General features: G+C 38.6%; 1 protein-coding gene across 3 annotated transcripts; it reads left to right on the forward strand.

Annotated features, from left to right (window-relative positions):
- The first annotated feature begins 5,391 nt into the window (after positions 1-5,391).
- Positions 5,392-24,270, forward strand: LOC144657118 (ATP-binding cassette sub-family C member 4-like). 3 transcript variants are annotated; one of them, XM_078517417.1, is made up of 11 exons: positions 5,392-5,515; positions 6,639-6,703; positions 12,482-13,093; positions 16,499-16,878; positions 18,130-18,523; positions 19,082-19,813; positions 19,947-20,136; positions 20,326-20,749; positions 21,558-21,704; positions 21,814-21,950; positions 22,523-24,270. In XM_078517417.1, the coding sequence occupies exons 3-11, from the start codon at positions 12,545-12,547 to the stop codon at positions 23,437-23,439; spliced, it is 3,870 nt and encodes a 1,289-aa protein (XP_078373543.1). In that variant the 5' UTR covers positions 5,392-5,515; positions 6,639-6,703; positions 12,482-12,544; the 3' UTR covers positions 23,440-24,270. The 3 variants fall into 3 exon arrangements, with proteins under 3 accessions (XP_078373543.1, XP_078373541.1, XP_078373542.1); XM_078517415.1 differs by lacking the exons at positions 5,392-5,515; positions 6,639-6,703 and adding an exon at positions 9,197-9,404; XM_078517416.1 differs by lacking the exons at positions 5,392-5,515; positions 6,639-6,703 and having other exon boundaries at positions 12,395-13,093.
- Positions 24,271-24,337: the final 67 nt, after the last annotated feature.

Below are 24,337 nucleotides of genomic sequence, written 5' to 3' on the forward strand. Positions count from 1 at the left end.
ACCAATGTCAGAGCGTCATGTTTTTTTGCCATATTAAATTGGAAAACTAGTTCACATTGTAGCCTGCGTGGCAGGCGTAAAAGCTCCCGCTACCTCCCCTTTCGACGCCTGCTACGCAGGCTATTCACATTGCCACTATCCCAAGTTAAATTCACTGCGTGTCACCGTCTTGTCCCAGCGGTTGTTTTAAAGCAGTACACGCGGACCGACTTGTCGCAGATACCTGTCGCCTAGTGTGTCCAGACCTTAAGTCTCACAGAAATCGTTTCACGCCGATTTTCACCCTACAGTGGATCGCTGACTCATTTAATATGTTCCCCCATTGTCGCGAGCCTCATGCAATTGTAAATTCCAGAACATCGTGAATACGTATAACTCATGCTTGTTTTCCGAAGTTTGCACAGAATTAAGCTAATTTAACAAGGTAGATTACAGTAATAACAAAGAACAAACTACATAAGCAATTGTATCATTTTCAATCCTCTATTAAACAGCTTCAAGGCCATGCCAAAGGCTACCAGAATCGTCGCGAAAATCTTCGCAAAGAAAGCATTAATAGTTCTCAATGTACTGAAACTGTAAACACTGTATGGAGATCAGTTGTATCTAATTATTCATTCACATCTATACCCTTTCTTGATGTTCACGTTTTTTTAATAACGGTAATATCAGTACCAATCTTAGCGACTCATACAGATACTGATGAGGTACCGTCTTTTCTCGATTTAACGCCCCCGACGTTTATTTCAAACTTGGCCCAATAGAGCCGGCGTTTATTTGATTCCAGCGGTTTGTTTAAGCCCTATGTTTCTAAGAAATCATTTCCATTCATTATTTTTGACAGCCATATATGTAGACATCATTTCCAAAGCATGTTACATCTTGAATAAGTGTTAAAGGGGTTTGTTTTCAAACACAGCTTGAAGACCCGGCGTTTATTCGGGGCCCGGCGTTTAATCGAGAGTATACGGTATGTGCCATGAGCCACGAAGAGTAATGATTTCAGGTTGTTTAGTTTGGTATAAGGTGCAGTAATCAGAGAGTTTTGTTCTAGAATAGGGTGTCATTTTTCGTAAAACTAATTAGTTTCTTGAAGAATTTAGTCTGGACGAAGTTTCACGAGAATTTTCTCAACCTCGTTACCAGGCCCTCTCTGGAGAGAGGGGTTGAAATTTTGGTTGGAATTTTTTTTAAGTGGTACGTATTTTAAAATGATTTTGACAGCACTCCTCAAGCGAAACACCCTTTTGAAGTGCTAGTGTGAGTTTCTGTATCACCTAGTGCAATAAACCTTAAATTTTGTTCAAAAAGAAAACTAAAACTGTCTCGTTTAGAATTTGGCTCTCGAGTTTGTTCGATACTGAATTAATTTTAGAGGCAGCAAACTGAAATTAAATCACTGTGGAATTAATGGAGTAATTCAATCTAGTAATTTTGCAATATATCTAGGTCTTAACGCACTCTTTTTTTATCCGAAATCTCCATGGATTCCTCTTGACTCTCTTTGGAATGTTTCAAAATGCCTCGGGAAGACTAACCCTTTTTGGGTTCGAAAATAACTTTTTGAATTTATTTATTCAGAACTTAGTTATAGACAAGAAGCAAGCAAACCCACCATTCTCACTTTTCACGAAGCACGCCAGTTTTCATAGAAAAAGGTAAGAACCGGCTAACGAGTGATTAAAAATATCTTATGTTCACTTTATAACGTAATAGGGACTTTAAGATACCTGGACGGCTGACCTCGAGGACGGTAGAATTTCGCGAGGAGGACTGGGCTGATGACGACGTTCTTGGCGGGAACTTCCAACGTTAAGAGCCGGGGTGTGTGAACGGAGGACGGCTTCGTTAGTGGATCAATAATTCCTTAGCCCAAAACATGAGAAAGAAACATTTGGCGCTTTTAGCTCAAAGTGTGGGACCAGAAAGCACTATTTTCATTTACAGGGTACAAATTCCAAGTGAAATTTTTGTAGAAATACAAGCAAGAAAGTTCATGATTTCGCGCACGTGGCTTCGCCATCAGCGTTTATGCAAAGCACAGCAAAAATATTTACAACCGCAAATAAAACTTTACTTCTAAACTTTTTATCAGTACCAAACCAAGAATGCCATAAAGTACCACCTAACAAGTGAACAGAATTAAAAAATAATGAGATTTTTAAACGAAATCATACAAAAAGCACTCCCGTTCACTAGTGGACGGCAAAACTCTACTTCTCACGTCCTCGACAACAGCTGGACGGAGCTGGACGGCAATGTGCGTGGAGCGGGCATGCGCAATATGGGCTACACGCGAAAAATTACTTCCGGTCAGCCGTCCTCGAGGTCAGCCGTCCAGGTATCTTAAAGTCCCTAATAGGTCGTGGTGGACCGCTTACTGAGGAGTCTGCTCAGGATATTTATTTTGTGAGACCTTCGAGGGTGCCCACATGCAGGAATATTACCGCCATGCGTGAACGATTTTGACAAAAACTACCAAATTCTATACTTCCTCGTGCAAAATTACAGTCTGTTGTTCGGTATTTGTCAAACACTCTTCAAAGTATGAAATGAATATATGAAATTCATACATTTGTACTGCGGATATACATTTTAAGCAAATGAAGGATCATCGCAGTAATGTACTCAACTTAAGCAGTTGAGAAAAGCAAGCCTGAAAAAAAATTCAGGCTTGAACGGGAATCGAACCCATGACCTCTGCGATACTAGTGCAGCGCTCTAACCAACTTCAAAAGATTTCTGGAATATTTATTTTTGCATCAACTTCTTCAGTGGCTGTACAACAGACTTTGCTTTTACGTTTCAACTTGCCCACTTTCCCTTCCCCGACTCTTTATGGGAGATCAAGTCGTAGCACCGAATCATAATTAGTTTCTCTTTCGCTCGCTGCCATCTCTGATCTGAATCCAAAGCACAACACATCCTACTGGATGCTCCAATTTTTCAGCAAATCAATGCTGTCATCATCGACAGAAGAGGGGCAGTGATTCGTACCCGCTAGGTTTAAATCCTCGCTAAATCTATGTTTTAATTTAATAAACAGTAACTTAAAAAGTAAAAAAAGTTCGTGGTGCCTTTTGTTTTTTTAATCATTTCGGCTTTTCAATAGAAGGCGCGCTCTAAGAAGTACTTCAACGCGATTGGTTACTAGTTCGCAGCTTAGGTCGTATACGCCATACCCTTGCACGAAACGCGCGAAACTTCTTTTCTAAAAATAACCTACACGCGGATCTGATGGCACAAGATCCATTCCCAGAGATGTAGACTTCTGGATTATGTACTTCTGCTACCACCCTCGGATGATCTCGTGGCAGGGAGTTTACAGCTTCGAAGCACATACCGAGGACGCACCGGCAAAGCCTTTGAAAAAGATCTGCTAGTTAGCGACAGACTTCAAACAATTATTGGATGAGGTTTTTGTGATATCCGGACCTCGACCTTGATTATTTCGGATATGGCAAAAACCAAATCTAATTATTGTTTTATCAAACATTGTTGTATAGGTAAACAAAATAAAGACAAGCGATGTCAACATTTGTGTCCTTCGATCTTGTCTTCCTGCTTCTAAACGCTTTTTTCCTAAAGGTATTCGTAGAACAGTTCCTTCGCAATTTTTGTCAGGCGCCTTGTTTGTTTTCCGAGTCTTTTTGTTTCCTTTTTTTATTTATTTTTTGCTCGGTTGAAGAAGCGAATGGACGAGCTATGAATTTACACTTCGCTTTCAGATGCCTCCCATATTGCTCTGGAAATCATGCATTGTGCACGCACTCTACAGATTATTTACTTATCTGCTAGCAGATAAGTGAATAATCTGTAGGGTGCGCTGATTCGCAGAATTAAATGAAGGCTCTTAACAAATGAGAATACAGATAGTGACCTACAATGTACAATAACAAGACTAAACTGTTTTAAAGTTTTTAAGCATATTAAGACTCTAGAATGATCTCCTAGAATACGTTGTGGGGGTGGACAGCTTGCACTTTTTTTCGAAATAATCTCAGAAGACACCTGCTTGTTTACTAACATATATAAATACTCAAAGTTTGGAATATTATTTATAATATTATAAGTATTATTAGTATGCGTTTTTTTATTGGTACCTTGTAAATAGGTTCTAGCCTGATTTCAATAATCCAATGTTATTGTGTCTTAGTCTTTTCTATAACTATTAATTCCGTGATTTATTTCATATAGGACGCTCCTCTTAAACCCCCTTTAAGGATGCCTCTTATGTAGGTTTGTTTAAGTCGCCTTGATTAAACACATATGGTGTGGTGTCTGATTTGGGCACCAAAGGTGTTGTGATTCGAATTGAATCTCCATTTCCTCAACTATAGAACGTTCGGAAGTGACGCGAGGGCACCGTTTTACAGTCAATCTACAGTCGAAGGCAATGCTTTCTAGTTCACACTAAACATTTTGAAAGGTGACTTTACAACTGCCTGTAAAGGTTTTCTGGATAAATTTCATTTAAAGTGTTCTGTTTAGTTAACAGTGGAGGTGAATAGTCGAGGGTATTTACCCAGCCGTGAAGCGGCGAGGTAAATATGCTCCGTTATTCACTTCCACTGATGTGAATAATCATTTCGTATACCGTATCTATTCTAAAGCCGTGTAATAGCCGTCCCAAAACTTAAATCGGCCGGTTACTAATACCTCGAAAACTTATGTTAAAGTTGTAACTTTAAGAAACGCGCCGCCAGAAAACGAGCCTAGAACAAGATGGTGCGAACAATATTGAATCTAAAGAAGATTTTTTCGAAATCTTCAAATGTGAATAGGAGAGAGAGTCTTTCTGGCTAAGACCTTTATTTTAAAATTCTTTTGAAGCAGCGTTTATATAGCTGCTCAGAGTGTATTCTTCTCCTCCGGTTTCCTGTCAAGAATATGTAAAATTTATTGCCACTTAGCAAATTGGCCTACCCCTATTTTTTCTCATTTTGAAAGTAGGACGTTTTGATGTAAGGGTATCATGACATCTGTTATAAAAAACTACCTCTATTGTTTGGGCTTGGAGTATTGACATGTTGCCTATTGTTTTAAGAGCGAATAGCGTGCCTCCTCACGAGAGGTATTGAGCGACATTTAGAAAATGGTAAGACTGTTCTGAATCTTCTCAGGAGCTCTTTTTTACTTAAACATTTATTGGCACGTTTTACCAACATTTCCCACTTGTTCCTGAGTCTTCCGAGGATCAATCTAGACCTTACTTATCAATTACCCACATGATCACGATCACGCGTGATCACATTCGTAACCATGGAGCGATCACTTCTAATGAAATATTGGATTTTGTTTTGAAAACGTTTTCTGAGCAAGCCGACTGCCTATTATCATAGAAAATGGAGAACGTAGAAAAGTTACTAGACAATGTTTTGGAAACTTACGGCGATAGTGAACTGAGGCATTTAGATCCACACTTTTAGCTTGAAAACTACGAACCGCCGCCATTCACGTGATCAGCACTAGGTTTGTTGTGCGTACGATTTCCTGATATTTTGAACGGTTGAAGGTAGGTTTCACCTCAGTTATTTAGCTCTGCATTTATCTACCTACATTATACGTTATTTCGTGCACTGAATACATGTACTGCACTTTAAGATCAATACAAAAACATAACTTAAGATCAATACTTAAATATATCTTCTTTTAAAACAAGACTGCTTCTTACCACATAGAAGGCGGCTCCCCCTCACTGTTACGGTATAGTTAACTCACAAACAATAATTAAATGATGCATTTTTCCACTCTTTAAAAAAGCCAAACCAGTATGATTTCTTCTTTTTTTCTGTTGCTTTTTTCGTGTCTTACCCAAAATTGGTCCAAGAATCGCCATGCAACATGAAAAAAACCTGATTTAACTTTTAAACGCTAAAATTTTATAATTAATGCCCGTTGATAGAATTAATTAAAACGTTTATATGCAAGATAAGCAAACATATGCTATTCGATGTTTGTCTTTCCGAAGTGCTGACTTTCCTTTCGCGCGGTCAGGAGGAATAAGAGGAATTCGTGGAGCACGTTAAACCGGTTTTGTAAAGTACAAATATCAGGAAATATTTGTTATCGTTTCGCGTGTTATTTTTACTCCACTTCTCGGAGTTGGATAATATGCCTTAATTGATCATTAGGCTGACGGTGTAGCGTAGCCGCGTAGGTATTGTTTTCTTCCCATTCTGAATAAATTAGCTCTGACTGTGTTGCCACAAAGAACGACCTGCCAATTGTGAATTAATTAATTTCGGCGGTGTAGCATTTTATTCACCCTCCCATTTCAAAATAAATTATCTCTGACAGTAAAGCAACATAGCTACTTTTATACACCAATGTTTCTTGCTCTATTTGTGAACTCGAGCAAAATATAGTGCCTTTTTCTATAGAACACATGAGTCAATAAAAGAACGATTAAAAATTGAGCTAATTTCAGTTGAAATTAAGAGGATCAGTTCCAGAGTTTAAATATTCGGCCTTCAGGCATTCCATGCAATAGGTTGCTGTATGATTGTTATGACAAACAAAGCGTTTTTAAAGGATACAGCGTCAACGCCGAATTTAAATTAATTCCTTATAGAAAGGATCTGGTTGTTAGCGAAGAAGTGGTGACACGTTTTTATTCTCCATTTCCCCAACAATAGAAGCCTTCCAAAGCTACACAAGGCCGTTATCAGTCATCGTACAGAGAAGACAAAAGCTAAAGTTGGTAAGTTGACATTGCACATTTTTAAAGAGTGGTTACAACTGATTGTGCCAGACGAACTTTTCTCTCAGCTTAAGTCAACTAGTGGGTGCTCATATGCCTTTGTTTTCTACAATTCGTACTTGAAAGCGTAAATAAGTCAAAAGAGTGCAATAATTTATCTCTTTTAAGTATTTTGCAAAAACAGTGAAATAGTCGGCCTTAGATATTATTTTAGGGCTCAAAAAATGTTGACAATACTCCGCGCGTGGGACTGAGAACAGCGCGCGGGAAACCCACATGAAAACATCAAGCGAGCGACAAAAGAAATTACATTAAAGGCCTTATATTTAACTGATTTTGGACGATTTGAAGTGAAAATTGGTGATTTTTCGTTTTTGCTAAGGAAACAAAAGTGAGGAGATTCATTCCTCATATTTTACAAGTTCTGCCGGCTACTATTGCATGGAAAACTTACGTTAAAGTAAAAATTGCAGTAGTGAAACGTGCCGCTAGAAACTACGCGAGCCCTGAACAAAGATTTTGAATTCTTAATTTTTTTTTCGAAATTATCAACTGTGGCTGAAATTGATCGATATTACGGTTGTTAACTGACTGAATGCGGTAACAGTACTGTAAAGCTATACAATAACGACCCTTGTTACTTTTGGATTTAGGTGCATTTTTATGTGGCTACTTTCGGAGGGTTGCCGGCGATCGCTCTTTGGGGGGTCGCTCCTTTCGGTTAGCGAAAACGACAAATGTAGAAAAAATGTAAAAAAAAATCAACTAAATGCATGCATAACATGTATGGATAGAGCTAACAACGGTCAAAGGTGTCAGATAGATGTGTCAACCGTTGACTCAGCCACAGCTACTCTAACGCAGATTTTAATAGTTACTTTCGTCTATTGGAATTGACAACACGGGTGATATTCCCATGCCACTGCAGGAAGAAGACCACGCTTACAGTTCAATGAAGGACTAAAGTTTTATGGCGAGCTCTAAGAAGTACCCTTGATATTGAAAGGTTAGTTAAAATCAAACTACCATCAAGCCGTTAAGAGCTCCTAGGGGTAGAAAGACAACTGAAGTGAAATTCGGAGAGATTTGATGGGTCCTGTTGCCAACAAAAATGCCATCAATCAATATTCCGAGAAGGGTTATACAGAAACGATCGAGGAAGCAGGCGAACAGAAAGGCTAGTAATCTACAAGACATGCAAGACATTTCTCCTTATCAAAACTGACAAGAGGAACCAGGTTGCCCTGTGCTATGTTTGGAGGGACCCAAGAAGCGATGATCCACAGTACCGAGAAGCTATCGGTTGAAAACGTTAGCATTTGATAAAAATTGTAGTCCCTTCATGTCCATTGCTACAGTTTAAAGTCACGCAAAGGAATGTGTGGAGAGTTTTCTGCTGCAGCCAAGGAAGCGCTTTCTGGAACTGACAGTGTTTAATGATAAGTGGCAGTGGAATTACAGCAATTCTTGGATAAGATGTGATCTGGTAGATTTAGTTGAATGACAAATCGAGTCACTGAATGGCCACCATGCTGCTGGTCTAACACATCACCTGGTATATTTTGAGCGATAACTTTTCTTCAATTCAACGATCATCGGATCAAGTTAAAAAATTGAACTTCACGGCCTTGGCGATGCCTCACTTAAAGCTTGTGGTGCAGCAGTCTGTAGCAGATCCATCGACGCAGGTGGCAAGGTTTCAACCAATCTATTAACCTGGACCAAACTGTTTAGAAAAACTCAACCAAATCAACAAACATAAAACGGTTGATCACAATAAAATACAAAATTTTATGATAAGACCTGATAAAGATGAAATGCTCATTTGATAGGAGCGTGGCACAAAGAAAAAATATGAGTACTCTTAGATACCGGTTTGGCGCTCTAACCAACTAAGCTACAAGAGACTCTTGGTGAGCTGGGCCATTTACTAGGTTGATATGTGACACGTGTCCTGCATACTGCTAGGATCAGCAATGTCGAGGTAAACATGAAAGTTCATTTGTCACGAAATTTTATTCAACAAATCTAACAAATCAGGTAAAGGAACCGACCGACCATGGGGCTTATATATCGCCCAAACATCTTGTAGATACAAGGTTATTTTTTCTCAGTTCGCCTATATACTTTACAAAAACAGATCCCTAAGATAATCATCCTGTAACCTATAATAGGGGAACATTTTTATTTGAATGGCATTTCCTATTTGTGAAATTTAACGTTTACAAAGAATAAAATAAACCGAGATATTTACGGAAACAGGAAACAAAATCTCCCTACTCAGTGCAGGACGCCAGAATCTGCTTTATTTTTCCACCTTACCAAATAAAAAGCTTTAGTTTTGCTTGTTGTCTTGTCTGGGTAAAGTGTAGACATAATATTGCTGAGCCCCTGATCACTGCACCGCTGCTCATAAAATGCGCGAATACGCTGCGTGGTAGCCTTCGGTGGAACCCAGGATTTCTCGTCAATTAGCTACTTTGATCCGTTCCCTGACGTAACCTCTATGAAGACACGGTGACACACAATACTCGATCATTCATTGGTATATTAACGAAAGAAATGGGAACGCACTCTCTAAGATATTAGATACAATCACAACGAAGCTAAATGGAGTGGAATTGGTCGTCGACAGGAGTTCCATCGGATTTTACGAACGGAAAATCACATTGCTGTACGACGAAATAAAAACATTATGCAAGTAAGTGAGAAAGGTTTCGTTCTTATCACAAAAGCTATGTTATCTTCTATCTCTGCCTTTTTTGTTGTTAAATGATCAATTATGGCTTACCACATTTTTGGTAAACTGCTTGAATAAGAGCCAACAAACACATGTCCGAAGAGGAAATTTATCACAAAAATGCATTCTATTGCTGTTAAATTTTCAATAGATTTTCAAATAGTTTATGTTATGGTTTTATACCATATGGTGTGAGGTAAATCTCTTCAATTTTATCAAACGCCTTTTTTCTTTTATATTTGTAGTTCTTAAAAGCACGCGTTTTAAATAAAAACCTTACGACAGTAAATAATCAAACTCGATTGAAAGTTAAATCTTATTTCTTGTTAAGCTGTAGTAATTTAGAAAAAGAACTTACCGTTAAAAGTTGTTATTAAAAATCTGTTTTGAAAACTTTTCGAAAGTTAAGCAGGTTATCTGGTGGCTGTTATTATATGACCCAAGAGTTAATATTCGAATTTATGGAGGTACCACGCCATGGAAATATGTAAACGTATCTTACACCCAAAAATAAATTTAGTTATATACTTGATGCAAACTTGTTTAACGCCAGATTGTTCTGTAAAATCAGTGTAAAGATCAAGTGTCTTGAAAAAATAACTTTGCTAAATGCCAAGTTACAAGGAAAACAAAACTTGTTCCTGTTCCTACATTTTTTAAACAACTTAAGCAATTCTAAGAAACGTTTATCGACTTTAGATATTCCACTAGCTTTAAAATTTATTTCTTTCAAGGCAACACTAAGTGATATTTTGAACGGTATTGCTCTAGTTGGTCATGCCACTCATTTAGTACCCCGTCCCATGATGGGATCACGGGCTTTAATTAATGGCAGACGAGCCAAACTAAGCGGGTCAACTGAACAACTATATCTTGAAGAAAAAAAATTATGTTAAATTTTGAACTTGTTACATACACGAGAAGACATCGCTGAATCAATTGGTGAAAGAAGAAAAGACGCTCGGAAATCTTTTTCCGAATGCCTTCTTTCACAATTTGATTCATGTCTTCTCAAACTTAATCATTTCTCTAGGACTGAAAATGGTCTTAAGAGGAACCTAAATTAAATGATTACATGTATATTAAATCTTCTATTTGGTTTTGTTCTCCACAAGATCGATGCTTAACACTGATCAAAGTTACCTTTTGGCGAGAGAAAAAAAAAAGGCGCGTTTAATCCACCTAGATGCCGCGAGCCGAAATGAATGTATATTAGGTCGATGTACGAAGAACAGTAGGCCTAATAAGAATCATTTTAATACAGTTAGGGAGGAGAAATGGTGTATGGTCAAGCTGACGTCGGTCGTTAACAAACGAGTAAACGTAGACGCTAAATTTATCTTTCGCGAATCAGAAGGATGGCTCAGTTAACGTTGTGAGTAGAAGTTGAAACATTAAAGATGTCAGTTCTATCTGACTACTTTTATATTCCTGGTGGAAGAATAACATAATAACTTTGCAAACCAACTTTTTAACGCAGTACAAGCGAGAAACTTGAATCAGAACGTCGTAAAAATCACCCCAACGTTTGTTCGATACAGGTATACAAGTGGTAATGAGACCAAAGAGATCCTTAATAAATTCCAAGAACTATATGGTAGAAAGAAGAATCGGCAATACCTTAATACACAATTTTTTTGCGACATAAAATTTTCGTGTTTTTAAAAGTCGCGAAAACTTATGTCGCTAAAAAGAAAGTGGCCTTTTTAAAAAAAGATGTTAAACATGTTAAACAAATTCTCCAATTTTGCTAAAACTAAGAGAAATTTTAATGTGTTAGGAAATATATTTCTGTCTAGATCGCGAAAATGAGTTGTCGCTGAAATTTCACGAATTTTACGAATATCGCTGTAATCAAAGTTTTCTTACAGGCAAAGCCCATCCTGTAATATATCGCGCTGATGTGTTTTAAAATTTCCATTTTTTTCTACTTGTTCGTTCACTGTTTCAGAAGTTTGAAATGTGTCCTTTCACGGCGTGTATGGTAACAGAACCAAGGAATTCCCTGATAAAAATCACCTCTAGAAAAAAAGTGATAAGACTGAACGACAAACTATAAACCGATAAATGAATTGAGAAATTGCTGATTAACCAACTCTGCGCAGTCATCGCTTTTGAGAGTTTTTGCGTCTGTAGCTATTTTTACTGTTGAATCATTGTAATCGAGTTTAATTGGTCTTGAACAAGTAATGCAATATCTAAAAGCACGATGTTCAACGCGAGTGAAAAATGAAAATGAAACGCTTGGAAACGGGCGTTAAGCAGATTTATAGCAAAATTATAACTTGTTTTGCACCGGGCTGACAAAATCACGTTTGGGTCAATTTGTACTCAATATCAAAACCTTACCAATAGGTCTAAAATAAAACAATCACAGGAAATCCCTGTAACGATTTTAATATCAATAACTTATAAAATGTATTTACTAGTCTATCAAGTGGTCTCTTCTGATCAGACATTTTACTTGTAATTTGAATTTTAAGTTAGTTAGGGTTAGTAAAATTTACAGAAGTTCGTCTGAAGTTATTTGCCCAGAAAACGCCATAAACTTACCCACGCGAACTTCCTGCTTATAAAATGTATTCGCAATATTGAATGTCGAATTTTCATAAGGAGAATATATACTTTAAACTTCGTTTTACATGTCACTGAATATCAAATTACTGAAGCAAGTTTTAATCGTCCGAGAATCGTTTAGCTTGCAAAACGCTAGGCATTTGTTACTGGCCGAGGGATGGCAATTCCCTTTTCAAAGACCTCGATCAAGAATAAAAATGAATTTCATATCATGTACTACATGGAGTTATTTTTATACACTTTGCATTTCTTTAAAAATGTGTGTGCACTCAAGGAGAACATGAAATAACAATATTCATCAAAGACAGCGATTTGTTTTACGTATTTGAATGCGAGCGGTGAAGCATATCGCTATTTTATAGCCATATTTATAATGTAGTTTACGTCTGGCCCTCAACATGTTTTTATTCCCGATTGCATCTTTAAATTCCAGTTAACTCATTCAGTACACTCTTTCGCAGATTCAACGGAAACCTAAAACCATGTGACTCTGATCGTCAACTGCGATCTTCAGAGGCGGGAATATGGTGAAGAACGACTACGAAAAGCTCGACGCTGAAGAAGACGCTAAAAATAATGTGAACCCTGTTTTGAACGCCAACATCTTCTCTCGCTTAACAATATGGTGGATGAACAAAATCTTTATCACGGGAAACAAACGGCCACTCGAGGAAGAAGATTTATTTCCACTGCTGGAGGAGGACAAATCAGAAGTATTAACAGAGAAATTACAAACAGAATGGCAAAAAGAATTGAATAAAAGACACCAGGGCAAGAGACCGCGATTTTGGAAGGCGTTGATGCGGGTATGCCCTTGGTACGAATATTTTTCAATAATCGCTCTAGTGCTGACCGATATGGCGAATAGAATGACTTTGCCGGTTTTGCTGGGATTTTTGATCTCGTATCTGATGGGAATACGACAACTGGATGTTAGCTTCAAATATATTTTACCCACATTTATATGCATCACTTCCCTGGGAAGGAATCTTGCTCAACATCATTACCAAAACAGATCAGCTTTGCTGGGTATGAGGTTCAGGGCCGCGGCAACCGGCTTGCTTTATAAGAAGGTAAGTACAAGATCTATTTCCTTGCTCGGGAGAAAAATTTCTTAAGAGAGTTAAGGGAAATTATATTTATAACAAACTTTAAGTTGCGTGTTCTTTTAGCCTGTTTGGAATTTTAAATTATAAGGAAACGTAAATCACGAATAATCGCTTTAAAATTAGGTATAATTTTGGCTTTTATTGAATTACTTGTTCATCAAACAATTAAGATCCGTGCAAAGAATGCAGCGATGTCTTAAGAACTATTTTATATCTGCAGTTAAACAAATCAGCCTTTTCTTGAGTTGTTTTAAAACAACACATATTTATTATTTTGCATAATTTAAAACACTTAAAAAATCTATTTAACCTCGCTGCAGTAGAGAATAGTTGGTCAGTCGCGGCTTAGTCGAAGTTTTGACATTTATTTTGGCAAAATATCGCTCTTGTTGTAAACTACTTTCTCTAAAGTTTGATGGCTGCCATCACTAATGCACTAATTTAAGTAAAAGGGTATATATCTTTTAATGCTTAACACAAAAAATATCTTGCATAGATAAACAGCGTCCATTGATTTGTAAAAAACTGAACCTTTTATCCCTGACCAGAGAAGCGTAAATAATTCTACCACCGCGCCTTTTAATACTTCTAGTTTTCGCTTGAGTTATTTTAGTAGAAGTTTGCATAAACCTTGGTCTGACAAAACAATTATTCATTTACTAGAAAGGTCAACTTCTTACTACAGTAAGCTCAAATATATGATGGTAAAGTGGAACAATCATGATATCAAAGATTATATATTCAGTAATATCGTCCAGAAAGTTAGTAAATAAAAGCTCCCGTGCAACGCTAACATAATAATATCTTTCGCTTGCAGCAAACAATGTTTTTTTGATAGACGCTGAATTTGCCTGTTTGGATTTGAAAATTTAGCTTTTGACATCGTAAAAGAACTAACTGATTTTTTTAAAATTGAAGCGAATTTTGTTATTACTAAATGGCAATTTTTGTGACGGCGAACAGATCCGATCCATATTTTGTTATTTCATGCGTAATTAAAACGCGCCCTTTTAAATTCTAGAAAGAAAGTTTTTATTTCTGATCAGAGAAGCGTGAACCACCCCTAATAACCTGACCACCGCGTCACTGTTTATCATATTTTTATTTCCACAAATTGTCAAATAACTTTATTAACTACTAACTAGCAGCTAGCTGGATCTCCCTGGCTTATCATTTATTGATCGGTTAGGTCAAAACACTGCAAAGAACATTTAGACCATGTTTAAAATGAGATCAGCAAATAAATTAAAAAAGTGGTACAAAATCTATAGTCACTCCATATAGCAATACGAATGCGGACTAATGTTTGAAAACTTAGTTTTATTTCATAAATTGTGGCAGATTTATGAAAGGCTGATTTAAAGAAAAGTGTCCAAAGTTGTTATGAAAAAAGTCAACTAAGTTACTTATGCGTGAATAAACAGCGTCCCTTTAACTTCTGGAAAAAAATGTTTTTTATTTCTGATCGGAGAAGCGTGAAAAACATTCAAACAATGCTTCCATCGTGTATGGTACGGCTTAAAATCACACTTCAGTGATTTTGATCTTTCTTATGATAATTCTTGCAAAGAGTCTCTTTACGCCCCTTGTCATATCAGCGCGTTATTCGTGTTCGAACACACGTACGACTAAACTAAAATACTTTTACAAAACCAACTTTTTTACTTCGGTATTTTCGGTAGTAGTGAAAATTTTGATAGAAAGCATCGAATTGATTGTACGGTCGCGTTGCTGGTGTACGGTCTACAATAAACTGAAAATATCAAATAAAAGGTTCCAACCTGGCACTTTGTATACGTATTTACAATAATGCAATAAGTACAAGCATTTCAACTAACAAGTTCATCTTGGTAGCAGATTGCAAACGAAATATGCTTTTTGCAGCAAACAATTACGCCTTTCTCATTAATTCCTTTCAAATTCGTTCATTCATGACCGGGCAAGCGTAAATAAATAACAATTGTTTTACAACTTCGTTCCGTCAGAAACTTGTACAAAAAAAACTTAAATGTTAGCTATTTGTTCTTTGTCTTTTTGCAAAAGACTGTTTAGAACTGTTAACAAAGCGATCAAAGTCACCTTCGAAAAAAAGACTTCGAAACAGGAAAATTTGAACTGAATTGCTTTTAAGTGCAATCCGACTCGCATGATGGGAACTTAAAAGATCAACTAACGGCATAGATTATTTGGAGTGACTGTCTCCGTTTGTTGTGCTTAGCTCTATACATATTTACGCAAGTAAACGATAGGAACTAAATTTCCATCGCTGTTTAATCGCTGAATGTCTTTTGGTGACTTTTCTTCAGTTTTGTTGTAACGACGTGGGAGTGGGGTGGGTTGGGGTGTAGTAGTCTACATGCAAATGCACGCAGAGCTTTGCTCGGATTTTTTTTTTTTCATTTACATGTAACTTGGGGCGTGTCAACAACTTTTTAAAAAAATTCTTAAACACTCTCGTGTACCTCAAATAAACCGCAATTCACATAGAACGCTTTTAGTTAGACTGTAACTTTATAGTAAAAATATAGTTACAAACTTTGGAACTTACGTCAATTGCGGGAAAGTATTTAAAGTAGCTGTTTGAAAAGATTCACGTCATCTTTCTAAACCCTTTTTTCATTCTGCGTTCATAGCTATAACAACGGCGTGATATTACCATAGTATAGAACCCACAGAGAGTATTTTTAGTTAAAGAGCAGTTTTGTCACACCCTCAGCATAGTCTCCCTTAAAGTTATTGTCTTTCAAAATAAATGATTCTAATAAAAAACTTTAAGACATATACCGCAATTGCTGAGGTGGAGTGCCTTGTGAGCAGCGACTCCCGAAAGATACGACATTTTTGGTACGTACCCCTCTGGTAACTCTCCAAAGTTACTGCCACTCCGCAAATATCGACTTCCTGAAAGCTTGGACCTTTTCTAAAAACAACAACCACTCCGAAAGTAGCTTGTAATATTTGACAACCTAGGCAATATAAAACCAAAATGTTTACAAGAGGATTTCTTGCAATTTTCTTCCCTCTAAATTACGTTGTCAAAACACAACAAAACAAGACATTTAAAAGTAAAGAGCAGTTCTATTTTCTCTGTTAACCTGCTTTCAATTAAATGAAAGACATCGAACGGGCTCGAACTCGGACCATTTGTATTCAGAGTCCGATATATATTATTATATTATTATATACTAACCCACTGTTCAAGCTTGACTAGAATAACATGGCTTTCTGCATTTAGTTCGAGTTCATATATTGGTTTTATTCCACAAGTCGCGGAGAGTTCCTTAAATTTATAAACTCATCGCAGTCGAAATCAAATTCCTGCTTCTTTAGATCTTGAACTCAAATTATTTCTGTTATTTGTCGTTGTAGGTACTGCGCATGAGTCAATCAAAGCTCGCAAAGATAACATCCGGTCATGTGATCAACCTGGTATCCAATGATATCCAGCGGCTGGATTTGGCCACTCAGAACCTTTTCGCGTCGTTACGATCCCCCTTTGATCTTGTGGTGCTAGGAATTCTTCTCTGGGTTTTAATTGGCTGGCAGGCTGTCACAGGTTTGGCATTTGCTCTCATTCTTATTCCTTACGAAGCCGAGATGACAGGCTGGGTTGCTAAGCTTCGTATGCAGGCAGCACGTGTCACAGACAAGCGACTGGCGGTGATGAATGAGATTGTGTCTGGAATACGTGCGGTGAAGATGTATGCTTGGGAGTGGCCATACAGAGACGCAGTACGCATGATTAGAAGGTAAGTCAGAGGATTGGAAGTGGGATATTCGATGGACTAATGGACTCCCGATCGAGTAATCCGAAGTTTGAGTCCTGGGGCCCGTTTCTCGAAAGACCCGGTAAATAACGGGGCCGATAAGTTATCGGGACCGTTAACGGGAAACTTTACCGGGCCCGAAGTTGCGTTTCTCGAAGCACCCGTAAACTTTCCCGAAATTTACCGGGCGCGATAAAACTAGCGTTCAATAAAGCGCTGCAAATGCTCCAGGCACCTTTCAAACAGTATTTAAAAAAAAAAAAAACAGAACTACGCCTACACTAACCTGTGTCTCAGGAGAGAGTGGGCAGCTTCTCGACGTATTCCTCTCCAACTCGTCACCAATTTCTTCAATTAGCCACTCTATCCTTGCCCTTGACAGACGGAATCTTTCAACGATCTCACAATCAGCCATGTCGGCCAAAATTGGTCTTTTCTGGAATGACCGTGGCCGTCTAACTACTCCAAAAAGTCCGCCTACGGCCGCCATTTTGTTTAGTTTTGCAACATTTTCAATTTCCCGGTCACTTTTACGGGAAAATTAACGGGATCGTAAAAAACGGGAGCTTCGAGAAACACCCGAAAAGTTAACGGGGACTTTTCGGGTGACTTATCGGGCCCGATAACTTATTGCGTTGTGTTCTTGGGAAAGGCACTTTGCTTTCACAGTGCCTTTCCCCACCCAGGTATATAAATGGGTACCAGCGAAATTACTGGTGGGTGTAAGCCTGCGATGGACTAGCATCTGATCCAGGGGAGAGAAGAAATTTCTCCTAGTTGCTAAATGCTGCAGAAACAGGGATAAGCTCAGTCCGGCCTGATGGGCCACTTGGTCCCACGCAGAAGGAAGGGAATTTGAGAAGGCGTTCTTCAGAGAACAGTTTTACACAGGGTCAATTCTCAAATAAGATTTGAAAACAAGAATTTCATTGTGATAAATTCAAAGATGTAAACAAGTGCATTGAGTTTGTCACGAGCATGGAAAAGAGAAAACCGAATAGGGTTACTCATAATACTTAATCTTTGAGCTTATTCAGTTTTACCTTTTTCTTTCGACGTTAATGGCCCCAGCAGTATGCAGGGGCCATGCGTTTTGTCCCATGCTCGTTAAACTGAATTTACCTACTAAGAATTAAATTGTGGTGTTCATACTAACTTATTTTTACTGGGACTAAACGGATAGTTTGTGTAAAGTACTTAAATAATACAATACTTGTTTGTTTTGATCTTTAGATCTGAGCTCTCCTTCCTGCGGAAAATCTACAACATTCTTTCAACGTTCGCTTCCCTGCAGCACACATACGACAGTGTAATTTGTTTGATCGCCTTCATAACTCTGATCTTCACTGGCATACGTTTGACACCGTTCAATGTGTTTACAATGGTCGGACTCTTGTCTGAAAACAGGCGCTCTCTGGTGTATGGCCTCACAGATGGCATGCAGCTTATTGCTGACTGTTTTGCGTCGCTTGAGAGAATCGAGTCGTTCTTGTTGATAGAAGAACTGAATGGAAATGGGAATGGGAAAGGGAAGGAAGAAACTCAAGGAGAGGAAGCTACGGAAAATGAAGATGGCGACGAGAAACCGAAAAAGGAAACAGATACCAAAAAAAAGCCCTTCCTGAAGGTATTTTTACGAGAAATCGTCTTGGTTGATAGAAAACAAATTGCTATTTTTTACTTTGGACTAGAAGAGAGGAAAGTCCACGCCAACTTGGCTAAAATGAGTGAAATAAATCGTTATCTCGTCGATACTTGTCCCGCGTACAAATTGACAACTAAACCTATTTCAAAAAGAGCTAACCAAGAACAAAGGAATGCAAAAAATCAAAACCATTTACCCCCACCTCAAGGCTGGTTTTCAATGGGCACAACCACAAGCAATAAGCACAAGCATTAGGCTAGCGTACAAGGAGAACAAACACATTCATTCTTCTTACGCTGTCCTCACTTGGAAAAAGCATTATGTCTCGTGAAAGCCAGCTTTACACATTACCAAAGCAAAACTCGAGTACACATGGATGAAGACGTGTTTTCTGCAGGGCGTGCGGTGATGATGAAAGGCCCATGAAAGAATTGCTTGTGATACACATCGGGGTTTTTTTTTTAAGACAAAGTAATTCTATGCTGTTATTTTACTGTCAGTTAAACTGATATGAAGATGTTTCCTTTTCAAATTTTCTAGGCTTCCAACATAACTTGTCACTGGAATGGCAAAAACGAAGCTCCAGTCCTTAGCGACGTGAGTCTCGAGGTAGCTGAAAGCAAGCTTCTTCTAGTAACGGGTCCTGTTGGCTGTGGCAAATCATCTCTTCTCTTAGCATTGCTTGACGAACTTCCTCCAAGCGAGGGGAACGTAACGCACAATGGAAAAATCGTTTACGTCCCTCAAACCGCCTGGGCTTACAGCGGGACCCTTCGAGAGAACATTCTCTTCAATCAGGAGTTCGACCAGGAGAGGTATGATCGAACTATCGAAGCTTGCGACTTGAAGAAGGATATTGCCATGTTGCCTGATGGCGACAAGACCTTGCTTGGGGAACGCGGTGCAAGCTTAAGTGGTGGTCAGCGTGCTCGTGTGAATTTAGCACGTGCAGTGTACAGTGATGCTGATATTTACTTGCTCGATGATCCGCTAAGCGCTGTTGATGCCAAAGTTGGCAAACACATCTTTGAGAATTGCATCAATGGGTTGCTTAGCAACAAGGTGCGTGTTCTTGTGACGCACCAGCTTCAGTTCATGAAGAGCGCAGACTACATACTGATCTTGGATAAGGGGAATGTTGTGAAGGAAGGCGAGTATGAACAGATGAAGGAGGCTGGAATGGACATTGACTCACTGGAGAAAGAGTTTCATCTTGGACAAGAGAAGTACCATGAACTTGAAGGAGGCAAAATGACCGTTACAAGTGAACAGGTATTGACAAGATCCTTGAAAAATATTACCTGTTAAGTCTAAGACATTAAAATAGTACTTCGACTGATATTCCAAAAAACAGTCTTGCTACTCACTTCAAAAATTTGACAACAATGTTCTGCTTTCTTTGCAGGAGAACGAAAAGCGGAGAGAACGTCGAGAAAGCGACTGCTCTCGTTTGTCCGCCGGCAAGGGTTTGGCCGCTTCCCAAGAGGACCGTATTGTTGGCACAATATCCGCAGGCCTTTACTGGGACTACTTCAGATCGGGCCTGCATGGGGTGCTCTTGTTGTTTCTGTTGTTGCTTTTCTTCATCGCGCAAGGTACGTGTTGTAATTACACAACGCTCATCACAGGCGTTGATGAAAACACAGTATGCTGGCCGGGAAGGCACAATAGTTATTCAGAAACTAATAACTTTGTACATTTACTTTATTATTGACTTCAACACATTTGTTTGTGTAAAGCGTTACTAGCTGCCTCTAATAACAAGTCTGGTTTTTTTTTCACAGCATCGATCATTTCGCCAAATCTGTGGCTAGTTCATTTGACACGACTGAAGTGGGTTGACCAAAAACACAAGCTAAACCTGATAATCTATGGAAGCTTGGTGGGAGGCGCGCTCTTCCTAGCTGTCCTACGGGGTCTCCTGTACTACTGCACCACACTCAGATGCTCAGAAAACCTGCACGATAAAATGGTGCTGTCTATGCTCCAGTCTCCTGTCCATTTTTTCGACACGAACCCGTCTGGAAGAATACTAAACAGGTTTTCAAAGGATATCGGGATCGTGGACGAGTTCCTGCCGCCAACTTCGCTGCTTGCTGTACAGTACATACTGCAGACTCTTGCCTCTGTTTGCGTCACGTGCGCGACTAACTACTATGCGATAATTGGTGTCATTCCCATGATAACTGGTTTCTTCGCAATTAACAGGTAAATAAGTGCAACAAAGTCAGCTTGTATAAGAGCTCTTGTCAAATTGGCAAGATAATTAGTTGTAATTTTGTTAGGAGGTCATCAAGAACAGAACGCATTCCTTTAGTAAAGAGCCAACCAAAGCAGGTCTTTTTCAACAAGCTCTATTCTAACATGATATTTTGCTCAAACTGGAAAACGAATATCGTCTATGATGGATTGGGAATGACAAGAAATTGGCCAAAATTGTTTGTGAAAGATAGTCTCCAGCTAGTCGTGGCGTGCTACATACCGAATGAAGAAGAAAAAGACCATTTCCAAGTCATGCATGTTGCGCATTTCCTTTTGACAATGAAGCCACGTTAAATGGCCCCCAAAATTAGCCTCATTTTGACTTTACATTACCCTTCATCGGTGGGGGAATTTGGAAGCGTGTCTACCCTGTAGGGACATGTTCAGAGAGGTGAGAAGATAAGAGAGTTTTGAAGAAAGTTTCATTTAAGTCAAACGTTCGTCCAACATATTCCAACATTTCAAAACCCGTGTGGAACAGTCTTACGGTATGGAACACATTAGCGTTCGTTTCGTCACATTTCGCAACAAGGTCTAACAATGTTACGTCTAAAGATAGCACGGTTAAATCAACTGATGGGTAAACCCTCTCATATGATATCCGTAAAAATGAGTATGCGGGTAAACCTCGTCAGGCCTCATATCATTACGGGGTCTAAAAGCAACTCGAAAATGGCATAATATCGCCGTCTACTGTAGATGATTTTTTATGTCCAAGTTACCGTTTAACTGACGTTTTAATTTGCCCGTGTAGGTATTACCTGAAGACGTCCCGTGAAATCAAGCGAATGGAAGCTATCAGTCAGAGTCCGGTGCTGGCCCACCTGGCGGACACACTTGAGGGAATTATCATTATAAGAACGTACCACATGGAGGACAAGTTTATGGAAACTTTTAACGAGTAAGAAAACGTTAAATAAACCGAAAGAAGGTTGAGTGAAAGGTGTCCCACAAGGTAGATAAACTTCGCACAGATCCTAAAACTTATCAAATTGAATGTTGTTAAACAGGGTGCAAGACAGGAGAAGCCAGATCTGGTTCCTTGTACCTCACAGCGCTCGGTGGATGGGAATTCGGCTTGACTTCGTCTGTACACTGTTCGTGGTTGTGGCTACGTTCACTGGAGTGTTCACGACAACTGATGCAGGTAAAGCGAAGCTTCTGTGTTAGTCTTACTGCAAAATATGCCAAACGTGAAAAGGTCTAGTAAAATAAGATCAAAACAATAATTGGATCATAGGAGACCCAGCAAAGATGATTTGCTTTTGTAAACCAGTACTCGACATATGACAAAAATTTGTTAGGAACTAAAGTGAGCATGGTTATCAGTGCATGGCGACGATGAAAATGGATTACAGTAAAAAGTGCAAGAAGACGCGCGGCTCGCGTTTAGTTAGGATTCCTTTGAAATTTTTCAAAGATCTTGTTGCAACATGAAATTCCAATTCAATACATATAGCAAGAGAATTCTCGTGTATAAAGTTTTTATAATGAGCAAGTTAAAACAGTTTAGGGAGTGAGAAAATACCTAAAAGAGGTTGAAAGAAACGATTTTTGTACTACAGAGGGAACTGATCATTTCAACATCAGGAAATACGTGACATAAACACAATTCACTTCAAAACACTGAGTGCAAAAACAGCAAAAACAGCAAATGAGATTCGATAAATGAATATTTTTGACAATAATCAATGGAATCTTTTCGTTGTTGTTGTTTAGGGACACTTGGCCTATCTCTAGTTTACGCCATCAGTACTGTTGGTCAGCTGCAGTTTGCCATGCGCCAAACAGCCGATGTTGAAAACATGATGACAGCTGTGGAGCGCGTCATAACCTACACAGAGCTCCCCAAGGAGCCCACATACGATATCAACAATAAGCCCCCTCCAGACTGGCCCCAGGCAGGAGGCCTTCGTTTTGAGGACCTCTCGCTTACGTACTACGAGGGAGGCCCACAAGTGTTAAAGAACATTTCAATAAATATAAATGCAAGAGAGAAAGTTGGCGTAGCAGGGCGAACTGGAGCTGGAAAGTCGTCTTTAGTTTCCGCTTTGTTTCGAATGCCAGAACCAGCGGGGAAAATTTACATCGATGATTTAGCACTAAACGACTACAATGTTCAGAGCACAAGGCCCGTGATTTCAGTCATTACTCAAAATCCTACTCTCTTTAGCGGACCGCTACGCAACAACCTGGATCCATTCTCACGCTTCACCGACGCGGAGGTCTGGGGCGTGCTAGAACAAGTTCAAATGAAATCGAAAATCCAGGATCTTCCAGGTGAACTTTACTTCGAGCTCTCCGAGTCAGGGAACAATTTCGGTGTAGGAGAGCGACAGCTACTTTGTTTAGCGAGATCTTTGTTGAACAAAAACAGGATCATTGTCATGGATGAAGCCACGGCTAACGTGGATTTCAGCACGGATAGAAGAATTCAAGAGACAATCAGAGACAAGTTTCAAGATTGTACCGTTATTACGATAGCGCATCGTTTGAACACGATCATAGACTATGACAAAGTGTTAGTAATGGACAAAGGAACAGTTGTAGAATTTGATAAGCCTAGCGTTCTTCTACAAGACGGGAACGGGGTTCTAACAGAATTATTTCGAAATCAGCAGGTAGCTTTATCTTAGTTGTAATAAGATCTTAAAATTAATTTCATTTAATGCGGGAAAAAAGGGGAGGTGTTCCGACGAGGAATCAACAAATTATTTGTTTTTCAAATGGCGTCGAAAATGACCCAAAATTTTGAAAACGTTCCGTGAATAATACAATTGGGCCCTTAGTGGTGGAATTTGATAGCCAGGAATTATACACAAATTCTGCCTCCGCCTCTCAAAATCACTTCAATCAACAATGCGGATATAATATTTTTAAGAATTGTAGTCTTGAATCGAAATGGGAAAGAATTCAAATGGCGAAAAAAGACAGCATACTCTATTTCAGAGAATATTTCTACAAGTTACACACCTCGAGTAGGTTTTGTAGCCCTTCGAATAAGGAGTGTTAGATCAAGAGATTTTTAGCCTTTAAAAAGCTCAGTATTGAGAAATATAACCTACTAAAGTGCATTAACTCTCTCTTGAAAACAAGATTTATGTATTTTTTCTGCTTAAAATTGACCTAAGAAAATAAAAAATAAAAAACTTAAAATTCACTTTTACTGGGAAAACAATGGACGGTATTTTTAAACATAAACTGGGAGTAAATTTAATTTGAAATTCTCATAAATGGATAAAGAAGTATATATACAATATGTTAAGTTAGACGAAAACTTAAAAAAAAATTCCTTTAAGGAACATAACTTCATCAGGTTGATAATCAATTGTGGTCTATCGGTCTTAGGCCGGGTATCTATTTTTTTCTCAAGGTTTTCAAAACTATAAGAATCAAGTAAAATAAATAAATGGCTACAATATTATCAGTTTTAACGTCCTTAGTCAATAAAATTCTGGTGTTTGTGAGTTGTTTCATGGTGGTAACATGTGGTACATGCAATGTTTTTATCAGATTAAAAATGATTCCACGCTC

The sequence above is a fragment of the Oculina patagonica genome, chromosome 6, assembly GCF_052425735.1.
Source record: "Oculina patagonica isolate OP01 chromosome 6, crgOcupat, whole genome shotgun sequence".
Classification (NCBI taxonomy): domain Eukaryota; kingdom Metazoa; phylum Cnidaria; class Anthozoa; order Scleractinia; family Oculinidae; genus Oculina; species Oculina patagonica.

Excerpts from the sequence above, each read along its gene's own strand:
- LOC144657118 (XM_078517417.1), top strand. The coding sequence starts at position 12,545 with ATGGTGAAGAACGACTACGAAAAGCTCGACGCTGAAGAAGACGCTAAA. Across the intron at positions 20,137-20,325 it reads GCTTTTCTTCATCGCGCAAG|CATCGATCATTTCGCCAAAT; the intron begins GTACGTGTTGTA and ends TTTTTTTCACAG. Across the intron at positions 21,951-22,522 it reads GTTCACGACAACTGATGCAG|GGACACTTGGCCTATCTCTA; the intron begins GTAAAGCGAAGC and ends GTTGTTGTTTAG.